Raw genomic sequence first — 13600 nt, 5'->3', positions numbered from 1 at the left:
CTGAGGGGAGATCAACATGTCTAAAGGAAACACACCTGACCAGAAGCACTTTAGAAACCCTGGATGAGCTTGCTTTGTTGTACAGCAAGTTTCTTATCAGTACATATTAGTCGATGATGAATTTGCCTTTTCCACAAAAGAATATTAAACCGTCAAGTTTTAACATAATTCGGTGTCTGGACTGTAAATCAAACAAAACTACTTTAATGTACTAAACTCATAAAATGCTTTAAAGAATGTGCATTTCTGATACGCAAAATTAAGCCATATGTGTTATAGTTTTGTATTTCCACTGACAATGGGAATAAGCAAATTAAAAACAGAAAAAAATAATATTTGTAGAAATTTATTTGTGATAAAGTATGTATAAATATAAAACATACATATATGTTCACTTCTGTACAACAGACCTACAAAGTACTGTGATTGTTAGACATATTTAAACTAAAACCTATCGTGTGCAAACAATACATTCTCCGATGAATGCGGGGATGAAGGACAGGTCTAATTTCTCTCCCTGTTAGAAGCTTGTAGACAGGATTCCCTTCCTGCTCGGGAGATCTCCTGTTACAGTCATTCACTTCAACCTCAGCATCCATCATTCAATCACCCCAGTACATTTAACACCTCAGGTCACAGCTCAAGTTCCCTCCACTGAAAATAATAATGATCATTTATGGGAGTGAAGGGAAAATGCATACATGTTAAAACTAAATATGGCAGAAGCACTACAGTGAAATGTTGTACCCACCTGTGATATCTTAACTATCAAAAATTAATACAATTCAAAAAAATGTACTTGCTATAATCCACAGGCTACAAAAATAGCCATGGTAACATATTCTAAGAGTAAAGTAGTGCCCCCATGTGGCCCCATTGTGTACAACATCTGGTTAATCCACTGATGACCTTACAGTGGACCCGTCAGAACCATGGTAAGGAGAGGCAAACATTATGTACATTAATCTTTAGCTGCTAACATGATATCATTCTTGTTCTCCTGGTTGTAATGTAGTAAAGACCTCAAATAACTGATGTATACCGACAATACTCTTTGTTGTCACACGATCAGGTAAAACTGTGGTCACCTGCAGTTTTGAATGCAAACACTCAGGTCTATGGGTTCCTGCACACTAGCAGAAAACAGTGATAGAAGTCATCATGGCCAACAAACAGAACAAAACACTACAGCCTGTCAGAGCACACAACGAAGATGACACATACAAACAAACAACAATCACGTCACCACGACACACTGTTGTATGACACGCATCTCATCGTAGTCTCCTGGAGAAACAGCTGGTAAAATAAGAGTGGGAGTGAGATAGAAAGGCGCTGGGTGATGTAAGGCACAAGCGTGGTGCAAACACTGTCCAGGGTCAGAGACACGGGCTGGCGGGTCGAAGGAGAAAGGTCACTGGTGGTGGTGTGTGCGGTCATCGGGTCGTTTGATGTGAATCCTACGAACTCGCTCAATTCGGTCTCGCTCCTCGTCCTCATCCAGATGATGAGAACGTCCTGCAGCGCCGCCTGTTGCCTCCAGCAGGGCATTGTCCGGACCCCTCCCGTCATGGGACTCGTACAGGAGGATGTTGAGGGTCTCCTCATAGATTCGTGCCTCAGGGAACTCCACCTAGCAGAGTAGTAGAGTGTTACACAACACATTAGAGATATTTAAACAACATACTGTGGCTCTATATTGACAAAAGACCAAAGAACTGTTCTGGGTGGTCATATAACAAAACACATTGTTATATTATATACCTTTGTCTGCTTCTTTTCTGTGGCATAAACAATGGAGGTGCAGCACACTTCAGCAATCTTACGCCCCTGGCCATAAAACGACCAACAACAGATCTCATCCCCGATCACATCTTTGATGAAGAGTACTCGACCGTTGAACCGCAGTGACAGCTTGTCAAACAGCTCAATATTTTTCAGCATGTTGTCATCAGAATTACTGGTGGGAAAAAAAAGTGTTACAGGACGGTCATCTATTTAACCAACTTTTATGATTTCCCCACATTATGTTTTTTCTTAATTAGACATCCTGATATCAGATGAAAAGAACTCACCTGGTATATGAATATTTGTTGTTGCTTCGGTTATACAGCAGTTTGACAGTAGGCTGCGAAGACAGAAAAATTACTCATTTTTAATTACAACTTCTCTTGATATTGAACATGAGAAATTCAGCATGTTGCGTAAAAAACCCCCAATAACCTACCTTATTTGAGGTTGCAATCAGCTTCTGCTCCTCCTTAGATGATGTCATCAGAGGCACTTTACAAAGGGGTTCATAGCTTTCTTTGTTCTGTACAAGAAAATAAAGTTTTTATTTTTTCCATTACAAAAATTCCACCTGCAAAACTGGAACATTCAGAATATAACAGGAGAAACGAGGCCACCTGGTGGAACAGAATAACAAAAAAGAATGAAGGATATGAAACTGACCCTCTATGATTTTTAGACTTTCTATGCAGATTGGTTTGAAACTATTTTCATACAGATTTTATGTTCTTCATAATAGTAGAAAAATAAATACAACAATAATAAGTTTCACCTATATTTTGGTACATTGGATGTTTCTTAACCATGGATAAATGTTTAATATCAAAATAAACAGATAAATTGATCTTTATATATATATATATATATATATATATATATATATATATATATATATATATATATATATATATATATATATATTATATCCTGTATTAATATACAGTGCAGTTCACTGGATTTAAACCTTTAAAACGTATTTAATTAACACTTAAATGAAAACTCTACATTTTAGGTGGAAAGAAATAGGACTTAGTAATAATTGTAGTAATTGTTCTGTGGAGTTCATTTTACAAAAATTCTGAAGTTTTAATATATTGCTCAGCCTAGCTAACAGCCCTATGTGGTGAAGGTACCTGCAGGGCAGCTGTGCATTCATCAGCGAGGCCTTGGACAAGATAATACTTGGCCTCAGCGAGCAGTTCCTCAGTTTCCCGTCGGCTGTCTGGGAGTGGCACTGCCCCGTCTCTAAGGTAGTTCAGGATTGTGCCGAAATGTTTCCCACAGCGATCAATCAAAATCCAACCTTTGGATATAAAATGGTGAAACATTAGTTAGTAAAAGATTGTGGCCAGAGCAGGGCTGACATAAGCCCTGCATATAATTTAAACATTTCCCCCCCAACAGCTCACCTTCACTGTCTGTGAGGACCTCCATCCTGCCACTGAACATGGCTTTGAGCATCGTGTCCTGTTTGGTTAGTGTCTGCATTGTAGTGTAGTACAGTGCCCCACCCACATTCAATTTCACATATTTAGAGCTGGGGCTGGATCCCTTGAAGGATGTAGTCCGGGTTGTAGCTGCTGGCACTGCCGAGCTCACCACGCTCTCTCCTGACATCTCTTCCTGGGAAAGAAAAAGGTAAAATATAGTGACACCTGAATCAGGGCTAGTGTGCCACTGGATTAGCTTGGTACAGGGCACTGAGTGGAAACAGACTCTTAACACACAGGTCTATATTAATGTAGATAGCTATTCTAATCTGCTAAATGATTCCAATAAATGTAACAATTTCTGACTCGAGTTTTATTGCCGACGATGGACTCTGAAACTTCAGGGCTTCAAGACATTGTCGATAGTAAATAAATGTCATCAAGGCTGGGGCAATACTTTTATTACTGGAAATATGTTTCGCACGAAAGATCTATAAAACAACGTGTTTTTCCATCAAATAATTACAGAAGTTTATTCGCAATATGTCAATAATAAACAAAACAACTGTAGCTATATGTCCTGGTGTCTTTCAAACTTGTAAGAAACATTTTTCTTTTCGTTTGTACTTATGTTCATGCTGCGAAAAAGCTTTAAAAGTAAAGAGAAAATTCAAAGACAGCATTAACGTTACAGTCTACAGACTTTTACTATGCGGCTGGTACCCTTTATCAAAACGCAAATAACAAGCGTTATTACGGTTGAACGACTGTTCACGGCTTTTCCCCTCTGTGTACCGTAAAACACTGAACCGCATCCCTAAATCTAGTAACACTAAGTAGTAATTAGATTTTAGCTAGCACTGCTAATGAGCTAGCTAACTAGTTAGCATCAACTGAAGTTATCAATAGTATCACAAATCTGGCAAAACATACAGATATTATGATACTGACTGTTTGGACATCTCTACGTAACGTTATTAACTGGCTTGTATTTTGATTATTATAAAAACAGAAGAACATTTACCATAGAACCCGCAGCAGACTTTATAACTGTAGCTTGCTAACGTCAGTCAGCTAACACCCACTTCCTTCCGGTCCGACGCTGCGCAGTTATAAAGAATGACGTCCACGTTCCCCTGCCCTGTTTAAAGGGACAGTTAACATTATGTTGTTAAACGTTACAGAGTGTTCAAGCAGAGGTGAAATAAGACGCCATGAAACACTCCACGTGAGCCCACTTTTTGTCACACTACCTTTAATTAACATATTGAAGAACATCGCTTTAATTATATTAGTCTCCACATTTCCGCTGTTAAAGGAGTAACAGTGATAACAGTCCCCCCGCCACTCACTCAGCTGCTGGGACGAGACCTTTATCCAATAGCGACATTACAAAGTTGTTTTGTAACAACACGAACAAAGATAGCTTGCTTTAAATGAGACCTTCTATTGATAAACACTCTCATATAACGATTTATAAATCAAGACAAACACTACCCGGACGCATTTAGTGCGACACAAGGGATTAATGGCCGCAGTCAATGTACGGACCTCCTCTCATTGTTTACATTTCGAAACAGTATGTCCACCGTGTTTTTCAGGTTGTCATTGATACAAACTCAACCCTAACACCACCATGACGATAAATATCGCTGAATGGATGTGAAAAGATTATCCGTGGGAGAGTATCAAGTCGACCAGCGGCGAACTAGCCCTGTGTGCTAACTAACCCAGCTCCATCTTTCCCGTGTCGTCCACTGCTCCAAAGATGGCAAGTTAGTCTTCATCTTTCGTTTTGCTTTCGTCCTGCTCGGATCTCAAACACAACCAAATGACTGAAGAGGTATAGCGCCAGTTGAGCCTACAGGCCAGACAAAATTTCCATTTGAGGAAAATCGCACGTAAGTTCACTCAAAATGCGATGATGTTCAGTTGTTGGGATGCTACATGATCACAGTCATACTATTTATAAAGCGCAGATATGTACTCTGTCACTACAATCAATACAGTCGTGCGGATGATCAGTGTATGGACATTTTGTTAAATGCTTCTTTTCCAGGGTGCACAATGTTTAGTGTACCGCAAAGCTCCAAGTCCGAGTTTCTGGACAAAGCCAGGCAGGCCAGGGAGGAAAGGAAAGGACAGAAGGACAAGGAGAAATCAGCAACCCACATCCAAGCCCTGGTCAGGAGATTTCTCTGTCGCTGCAGACTCCAGAAGCAAATACGGTAGTCTCTAATCTTATTTCTTGCAGATTTACTAGTCACCTATGTTTGCCATGACCATCATTAGTAAAATAATAAATATTTGGTTTCATCATGTTCATGCAATTGTTGGCTCAATAATAATAATGTCTGTTGTCTCACCAGGAAAGAGGTTGATGACTATTTTCAAGCTTCTGAAACCGGGACATCAAAAAGAAATGCACTTTCAATTTTCAAAATTGCTAGGAAATTACTTTTCGTGTATCGCCAAGAGGATAAGATGGTGAGTTGCAGCTCTGCTGTTGAGGCCAATACGTTAAAAACAATCAATAGTACACAAGAAGTACAAGTTAGTTCACTTTCATAATAATGTTGTTTGCTTACCTTTGTGGAGACTACATAGAACATAACAGTTTAAACTCTTTTTCACATTGTACAGAGGTTCGAGAAGCTCTGTCGTGCAATCCTTGCCAGCATGGAGGTTGAAAATGAACCTAAAGTGAGTGTGCATATACTTTTACCAACCACATACCAAACAGTCTTTAAAACAGATGTTTTGTCTCAGCGACTGATCTCACATTTGGCCCCCAGGTCTGGTATGTTTCCTTGGCTCTCACCAAAGACCTCACCATTCCCTGGCTCAAACAGATTAAAGATGTGCTGTGGACCTGCTGTCAACTACTGAAACATTTAAAGGTTAGTCTGGATTTGACATGTGTTAATATTAGTTTTTCCTGACTTTAATTGTACATTTTACTGTCTGTTTTGTTGTACGCAGCCTGACATTCTTCAGGACAATAAGTTGGTAATGCTTTACCTCTCCGTGCTGGTGACCTTCACGGACACTTCCACCTGGCGGATAGTCAGAGGGAAAGGTGAGTCTTAAGTCAAGCTGATGTCGTTATTATAAACATATCTTTTGTTATTGCAGGACATGCTTTCTGCAATAAAACACAATACTTCCCCCTCATTATTTCAGGAGAAGCTCTCAGACCCGCTTTGACGAGGATTTGTGAAAATATCATGGGCCATCTAAATCAAAAGGGATTCTATTCAATACTGCAGGTTCAGTTGTAAAGCTCATACCTTTTCAGTTTCATCAAGAGATTCAATGAAGAATTGTGACACCTTCTTTCTTCTTATCGTATTAATACAAATGCACATTGTATCTCATCTTCACTTTTCTGTTTTAGATCTTGCTGACTAATGGCTTGGCTCGTTCTAAACCATCTCTCTCCAAAGGCACTCTAACAGCTGTCTTCTCTTTGTCATTAAGGTGAGCTGGGAGCTGGTAATTTGGTGGTTATAATTGCTATTCAAAAGGAAATTGATATTCCATTTTTAATACATGAAGTGGAGGAGACGTGTTGTCTCCAATTCTGTTACATCCAGTTAGCTTTGTGTTTTCTGTGTTTTTATTTTCCAGGCCAGTCATTGCTGCTCACTTCTCTGATAACCTACTAAGATCATTCCTACTTCACATCATGTCGGTTCCAGCCGTCGTATCCCACCTCAGCGTGCTTACTCCAGAGGTAAAAGCCCCGTCGCATAGCACGTGTTGTTGTTGCATAATACTAATTTGTACTGTTAGAGAGTAGGTTAGAATATCTGGTCTTTCTCAACAGTGTATGGCGTCCATTCAGACGCATGACTTGCTGCGCAAGTTCATTCTGTTTCTCAGCCGGGAAGAACAATGTTTGGACATCTGCGTGTGTCTCGAGGGAAGCCACACACTCTGCTTACTTGGTAAATATGTGCATTGATGCGATCTAGTTGTGCACGGAGAGAATCATTGTGTGTCCAGTGGACTGTTCATTTTACCATTGCCAACTACATCTTTTTCCTGTTTGATAGGCAACCTGATTCACTTGGGCTACCTTACTGAGAAAGTCCTTGAAGAGGAGGCCAATCATTTTGTGAAGGACCTGATTGACATGCTGTCTTACTGCCAGAGATATGTATCCCAAAAGAAGTCCAACCTTACCCACTGGCACCCTGTCCTGGGCTGGTTCTCCCAAACTGTAGACTACGGGTCAGTGAAATACTTGATATAGAAAAGGGGTTCCCAGGAGACCCAAAATATACAATCAGAGGAAAGGTCTGAAGCCCTTTAAATGCAAAAGTTAACGTTTGAATTTAATTCAATGCCAGGTATTTCTCTCTGAATTTGTCTCCTCTCTCTGCCGTTCTCTGTAGTCTGAATGAGTCAATGCCGCTGGTCACTAAACAGCTTCAGTACCTGTGGGGTGTTTCTGTCATTCGGACGCTCTTCAGTGACGTCCTCTCTAAAAAGCTGGAGAGTCAGGAGCCCACTCCTCCACCACCGCAGCCTAGCACCTCACAAAACAATCTACCAGTTAAAAGTGAGTTATTAACTCAACCCTATTCTAACATTTCAAGAACATTTTAAAAGGTTTAAAGAGGTCCTTGACGGTCCTTTGCATCCCCGGTATGTTGTGTCTGTTTTCTGACAGACCTCTTCAAGCGTGCATTTCAGAAGTCGGCTTCTGTACGGAACATCCTGAAACCAGTCGGCGGGAAGCGAGTCGACTCAGCTGAGGTTCAGAAGGTGTGCAGCATCTGTGTGCTCTACCAGACTGCTCTGTCTACACTAACGCAGATACGACTCCAGATACTCACCGGTCAGTTCCAGAATCTTACATCTTTTATGTCATACAAACATACAGTATTTTGGAAGCATCCAGGAAAGTTCATGAGGAAGTCTAACATTCTCTGCAGGTCTGACACATCTGGATGACCTTTTGCCCAAACTTTGGGCCTTCATCTGTGAGCTCGGTCCTCAGGGAGGCCTCAAACTCTTCATGGAGTGTCTGAACAACGACACAGAAGAGTCCAAGCAGCTCCTGGCTATGCTCATGCTCTTCTGTGACTGCTCACGGCACCTCATCACGTAATTTTATAATTTCATTTTTTTTTATTGTGGTGTACATGAACTACTTCATGTAGGAGCAACTTTTTTTACACACTGTTAATGTGTTACAGAATCCTGGATGACATTGAAGTATATGAAGAACAAACATCTTTCAAGATCGAAGAACTCATCACCATCTCTTCATTTCTGAACACATTTGTGTACAAGATGGTGTGGGATGGCATCTTAGGTGAGTGTGTGACGTCACTGAATCTTGACAGTTATGATGAATGGGTTTTACTGAAAAAAGCTGTTTTGTATCTAATAGAAAATGCAAAGGGAGAGAAACTGGAGTTGTTCCACAGTGTTCATGGCTGGTTGATGGTGCTTTATGAGCGAGACTGCAGGAGACGATTCTCTCCGGATGACCACTGGCTACGCAAGTAAATACAAACACTGAATAGTTGTTCATAACCTAAACACTTCTGTTTAAGCTTAGTGATCACAGTTAAAGCTCACCTTTACATCTCTGTGGTGTTGCGTTCAGGGACCTGAAGCCCAGCCTGTTGTTCCAAGAGCTGGAGAAAGGCAAGAAAAGAGCCCAGCTTTTACTGCAGTACATCCCACATGTGATCCCACACAAAAACGTGAGTAAAAAGGACATTTTGCATTGTGTCATTTTTTGTATTTTCAGTTCTATAATTACATTTCCTCTCCTTTTAGAGGGTGCTGCTGTTCAGGAACATCGTTACAAAGGAGAAAGAAAGTTTAGGATTGGTAGAAACAAGCTCTGCTTCACCACATGTCACCCATATTACCATTCGTCGCTCACGGATGTTGGAGGTATGGAGTCATCAGCTCAGATAGATTTAAAAAAAAAATAAAAATTTAAGGAGAGCAAAAATGTCCATGCGAGTTCTTCTGTAATAACACGTTTTATTTCTCTGTCCAAGGATGGATATGACCAGCTCCGCAGATTACCGCCAAATTCCATTAAAGGCGTCATTCGTGTCAAGTTTGTCAACGATCTGGGAGTAGACGAGGCTGGTATCGATCAGGATGGTGTGTTCAAAGAGTTTCTAGAGGAGATCATTAAGAAAGTGTTCAATCCTGCTCTCAACCTTTTCAAGGTAAGCCAGGCAGATATAAAGCTTTTTTTTTTTAAGCATCACACCACTGCTGCGCACATTGATTTTACTGCTCTGTATGATTTTTATGCTCTGTAGACTACGAGTGGAAATGAACGGCTGTATCCTTCACCAACATCTTACATCCATGAGAACCATTTGCAGCTGTTTGAGTTTGTGGGGAAGATGCTCGGGAAAGCCATATATGAGGTATGTTTGTTGATTCATTTGTGGTTCTTACTCTGATCACTGTTTTGGGTAATCTTCGGCTAATGTGTAACTTCTGTATGCTCAGGGCATCGTTGTGGACGTCCCTTTTGCCACCTTCTTCCTCAGTCAAGTCTTGGGTCACCATCACAGCACTTTCTACAGCTCCATCGACGAGCTGCCCTCGCTGGACTCTGAGTTCTACAAGAACCTCACTTCCATCAAGGTCGGCTAGAATTACACTTGGAGAAATTGTTTGTCATTAATTTATCCCATTTTAATATTTATCTCACATCCTTCATTTTTATTTGTTTTTTCTTCAGCGCTACGATGGAGATGTAGGGGATCTAGGACTGTCGTTATCCTATGATGAGGATGTTATGGGCCAGGTATGAACAGACAGTGTGGAAGACATGATACAGTGTAGTTAAATACATGAAATTCATAAGCTACTTTGTATGTTCCCGTACAGCTTGTCTGTCATGAGTTGATACCTGGGGGGAAAACCATGCAAGTCACCAACGAAAACAAGTATGTAAATTCATATCCATTCCAAGAAATAACTGACTCTTTTAAAATTTTAAATGTTTCTGATTGTTGTGTACTCTATACTGTCTAATGCTGACCTAAACTCTTCCATTTCCTGCAGGATCAGCTACATCCACCTCATGGCTCACTTCCGGATGCACACGCAGATTAAGGAGCAAACTGCCGCTTTCATCCGGGGCTTCCGCAGCATTATTAACCCGGAGTGGCTGCACATGTTTTCCACGCCTGAGGTTCAACGTCTTGTGTCGGGAGACAATGCAGAGATTGATCTCGATGACCTCAAGTAGGTGACATTTCAGACATCTTTAATGAGCAGACTAAATTCTTCTTCTTTACTTGCTGTGCCACTACAACAGTCTCCTCAGAAAACGTGTCCCAAATTTAGCAGAACTGTTCTGTTAATTAAGAAGTTTCCTCAATCCAAACACTTTGTTAGAGGTGCTTTTTCCTTCATCTCTGCTTCCTGTGCACAGAGATGCTCATCATTGTTGTCTTCGCTGCTCTTTCTCAGGAAGCATACGGTCTACTACGGAGGTTTTCACAGCAGCCATCGTGTCATCATCTGGCTGTGGGACATCCTGTCCAGTGACTTCACTGCTGACGAGAGGGCTATGTTCCTTAAAGTAAAGTGTTTCCTCTGAGGCAGATTTGTGATTTTCTGCTATGCAAATTGAATTGAATTGTAAATCTCACAGCCAAAAGCTGTTAATTTCTACCCACAAGTGCTTTACTATTGTCTCATTTAGTCCTGTGTGTTTTACAGTTTGTTACCAGCTGCTCCAGGCCGCCTCTTCTAGGTTTTGCCTACCTCAAACCACCTTTCTCCATCCGTTGTGTGGAAGTTTCGGATGATCAGGTAGGAATAGGAAAGGAGCAAATGGATGAGGCTTAAAAGCTGTGAGGCATCCATGTGTTACGTTTGTACTAATGGAGCATTTCCTGTGTCTAGGACACCGGAGACACCCTTGGCAGTGTTCTTAGGGGCTTTTTCACAATCCGCAAGAAGGAGCCTGGTGGTCGACTTCCCACTTCATCAACATGCTTTAACCTGCTCAAGTTGCCCAATTACAGCAAGAAGAGCATCTTGCGTGACAAGCTGCGCTACGCTATCAGTATGAACACAGGTTTTGAGCTCTCCTAACTCAAATGCATCAGGACAATCTTCGCAGGAGGCTTGTGTTCAGCAGCCTGAGCCGAGCAAGAGGCTCGACATACCTGGACTGGAGCCTGTCAAGTCAAAGGGGGATCACCGAAACAAAAGGGGAACAATGAAGGACCTACAAGGACTCTCCTTTTGGTGTCTTTTTAAAACTGGACGAGCTCTGCTCTACGTCAGCCCACTCTCCTAAATCAAAGGGGATGCTGTTTCTGCAGCACAATCCAATTTTTAGCATCTCCCTTTTGCCACTCCCAAAAATTCAATATGTTGTGTATTTAACTTGATGAAATACAGATATACAGTGGCTAGAACTCTCATTCTCAGGCTTAACAGAATCACGCTCGGATCTAACACTCCCATTTTAAGCAAACTGGAAAGCAATACAGATGCAATGCAAACCATTATACACGTGGTGGACTCAAGCGATGGGTTGTTAATATACTTACAAGCTTGGACCCCATTATCCAAGCAACTTTTAGCTGATATTGGATGAGTCTTAAAATGTTCTGCTGAACATAATGCATCTTTTATAAATGGAAGACAAATCAATGTCTTGTGTTCAACCTCCATGAAGGAGTGGCTCACAGCAGTGATCCTGTGTTGATTACATTATGTCCCATTTTGAGGAAAATCATTTTGACCTCACTCCATTTCTCCCCACTAAAAGACGCTGCAGTCACCTGAGGGAGATGCTGGTTTTACTCATTTAAAAAATCTGCCTCAGTTCTGGTGAAGCAGCAGTGGTTCTTGACAAGAAAAATAAAATGTTCTTGCTGTTGTTTGATTTAGAAAAGATGTCCTTGCAGTAGCTTTTTTTAAATTTTATTTATTTTTTTTAAATTTTTTTTAACTTTTGAGTAAAAAAGGAACTGGAAAGGTTCGGGCACTAGATTGTACCTGCCCAGTAATCAGACACAGCAGTTCATTGTCACACATCTGTGCTTGACCTTGTCACTCCAAAAAATGAAAAGTAAAGTTAATCAATGATGTTAGTCTTCATACTTAATACTAGTAAAACTGAAGATTTCTCACAACACCTTTTGAATAACGCTGAGTGCCTCATATATTGCCACCCCACTTTGCTCTCACATGTAACCAATAACCACGTATATCGGAAACAAGCCATAGAAACGGGGGCTATGTACCTGGACTTATTCTCTACTTCTACCAACAAAAAAAGCGCAGAAACCCAACCACTACCATTGCAACAACAACAACATCAACAACCGAGGAGGGTTTAATACGATGCCCTCCGATCTCTGTGGACTTTTTGAGCCATGTGGAAAACGAATTTGGGGTTTAAAAACCTCTCAACATGATGTCATGGACTGGTTTCTTGCTTGATTTTATGTTCCCTTGGATAGAAATGTTGCAGAAAGGGACACAAGGGGGAATGTTACCTTATCAGCTTAAATATTACTTAACACAGGGTTCAATTAGATCATATAGTCAAGGAAGTGAGTCATTTACCAGAAAGAGGACTGCAACTTCCAAAGAAAGGGTTAAATAGTAAAAATCAAATCTTTAACAAGTTCTTTATTATGCAAAAAAATGTTTTCTGTCATGAATGAGTATGGATACTTGTTAATAAGTAACACAAGCTATAGGGCAAACTGGTCATTATTGCCATGATTCTAACTAGTAATCTCATGGCAATTAACTTGTGATGAAATGATATGTAACACTGGTCGTATTGAATTTACCTGCAGAATACTAATGAGATCAAACTAATTTCTGATCAGACAAATCAGTCAGGAAGATCTTGCTCCAGCTCTCCTCCTCCTAATTTATTCCAGCAAGAAGTGGAAACACTGCAGATGGATTTAAACGATGCTACACTTGAGTGTGTGTTAGTGTGCAAGAGAGATGAAAGTTACCTCAAAAGCTTGTCTGTCCCGTGATGAGGTCGCTCATCTGATTTTAAAATGATGTCAAGAGTAGGCTAGACTTTAAGTGTACCGGTGGACTGCTGATGCTGACCGTTGACTATCCGCTCTTTTAGTACAAAACTAATAAAAATGACCCTGAAAATGTTCCCACTCTTCCTGTGAAAGTTTTCATCTTTTCTTCAAGTGTCTTTGAGACTGGCTGCACTACAGTATGGAGTGTGTTGTCAAAAAAAGAGATTCCCATGTAAGATTTGTCCATGTGTAAGATACTTTTTGCCTATGTAATGATCATGTATACCAGTATTATATAAATCATTTGCTTTGAATCATGTGTGTTTTTTCCCTCTCAAGCACTGGCTGACAGTGTTTTTA

General features: G+C 40.6%; 2 protein-coding genes across 2 annotated transcripts; one reads left to right on the top strand and one right to left on the bottom strand.

Moving 5' to 3' along the window:
• Window positions 1-330: 330 nt before the first annotated feature.
• On the bottom strand, window positions 331-4334 carry kctd10 (potassium channel tetramerization domain containing 10). The gene is made up of 7 exons (XM_068704091.1): window positions 4246-4334; window positions 3201-3414; window positions 2925-3094; window positions 2228-2314; window positions 2076-2128; window positions 1765-1960; window positions 331-1633 (listed from the first exon to the last, which is right to left on the bottom strand). The coding sequence occupies exons 1-7, from the start codon at window positions 4246-4248 to the stop codon at window positions 1415-1417; spliced, it is 942 nt and encodes a 313-aa protein (XP_068560192.1). The 5' UTR covers window positions 4249-4334; the 3' UTR covers window positions 331-1414.
• Window positions 4335-4721: 387 nt separating this feature from the next.
• ube3b (ubiquitin protein ligase E3B) lies at window positions 4722-13374 on the top strand. Its single transcript, XM_068703707.1, has 27 exons — window positions 4722-5122; window positions 5281-5449; window positions 5591-5708; window positions 5865-5924; window positions 6017-6121; window positions 6204-6300; window positions 6405-6490; window positions 6619-6701; window positions 6852-6957; window positions 7051-7171; window positions 7280-7457; window positions 7622-7788; window positions 7900-8067; window positions 8165-8336; window positions 8429-8547; window positions 8626-8740; window positions 8845-8944; window positions 9021-9140; window positions 9251-9427; window positions 9524-9634; window positions 9720-9857; window positions 9955-10020; window positions 10104-10162; window positions 10281-10463; window positions 10692-10803; window positions 10944-11036; window positions 11130-13374. The coding sequence occupies exons 2-27, from the start codon at window positions 5289-5291 to the stop codon at window positions 11319-11321; spliced, it is 3207 nt and encodes a 1068-aa protein (XP_068559808.1). The 5' UTR covers window positions 4722-5122; window positions 5281-5288; the 3' UTR covers window positions 11322-13374.
• Window positions 13375-13600: the final 226 nt, after the last annotated feature.

Source organism: Cebidichthys violaceus, unplaced genomic scaffold (assembly GCF_023349555.1).
Source record: "Cebidichthys violaceus isolate CVI_PGR_0920_01 unplaced genomic scaffold, fCebVio1.0.p SCAF_9, whole genome shotgun sequence".
Classification (NCBI taxonomy): domain Eukaryota; kingdom Metazoa; phylum Chordata; class Actinopteri; order Perciformes; family Stichaeidae; genus Cebidichthys; species Cebidichthys violaceus.
The sequence above is the reverse complement of the archived record's forward strand: the minus strand, read 5'-3'. Positions and strand labels throughout refer to the sequence as shown.

Bases quoted from the DNA above. Each gene is read 5' to 3' on its own strand.
- ube3b (XM_068703707.1), top strand. From the start codon at position 5,289: ATGTTTAGTGTACCGCAAAGCTCCAAGTCCGAGTTTCTGGACAAAGCC. The intron at 5,450-5,590 runs GTAGTCTCTAAT...TTGTCTCACCAG, and splicing joins AGACTCCAGAAGCAAATACG to GAAAGAGGTTGATGACTATT. The intron at 6,702-6,851 runs GTGAGCTGGGAG...TTTATTTTCCAG, and splicing joins GTCTTCTCTTTGTCATTAAG to GCCAGTCATTGCTGCTCACT.
- kctd10 (XM_068704091.1), bottom strand. The intron at 2,315-2,924 runs GTACCTTCACCA...TTTCTTGTACAG, and splicing joins AATGCACAGCTGCCCTGCAG to AACAAAGAAAGCTATGAACC. The intron at 1,961-2,075 runs GTGAGTTCTTTT...TTTTCCCACCAG, and splicing joins AACAAATATTCATATACCAG to TAATTCTGATGACAACATGC.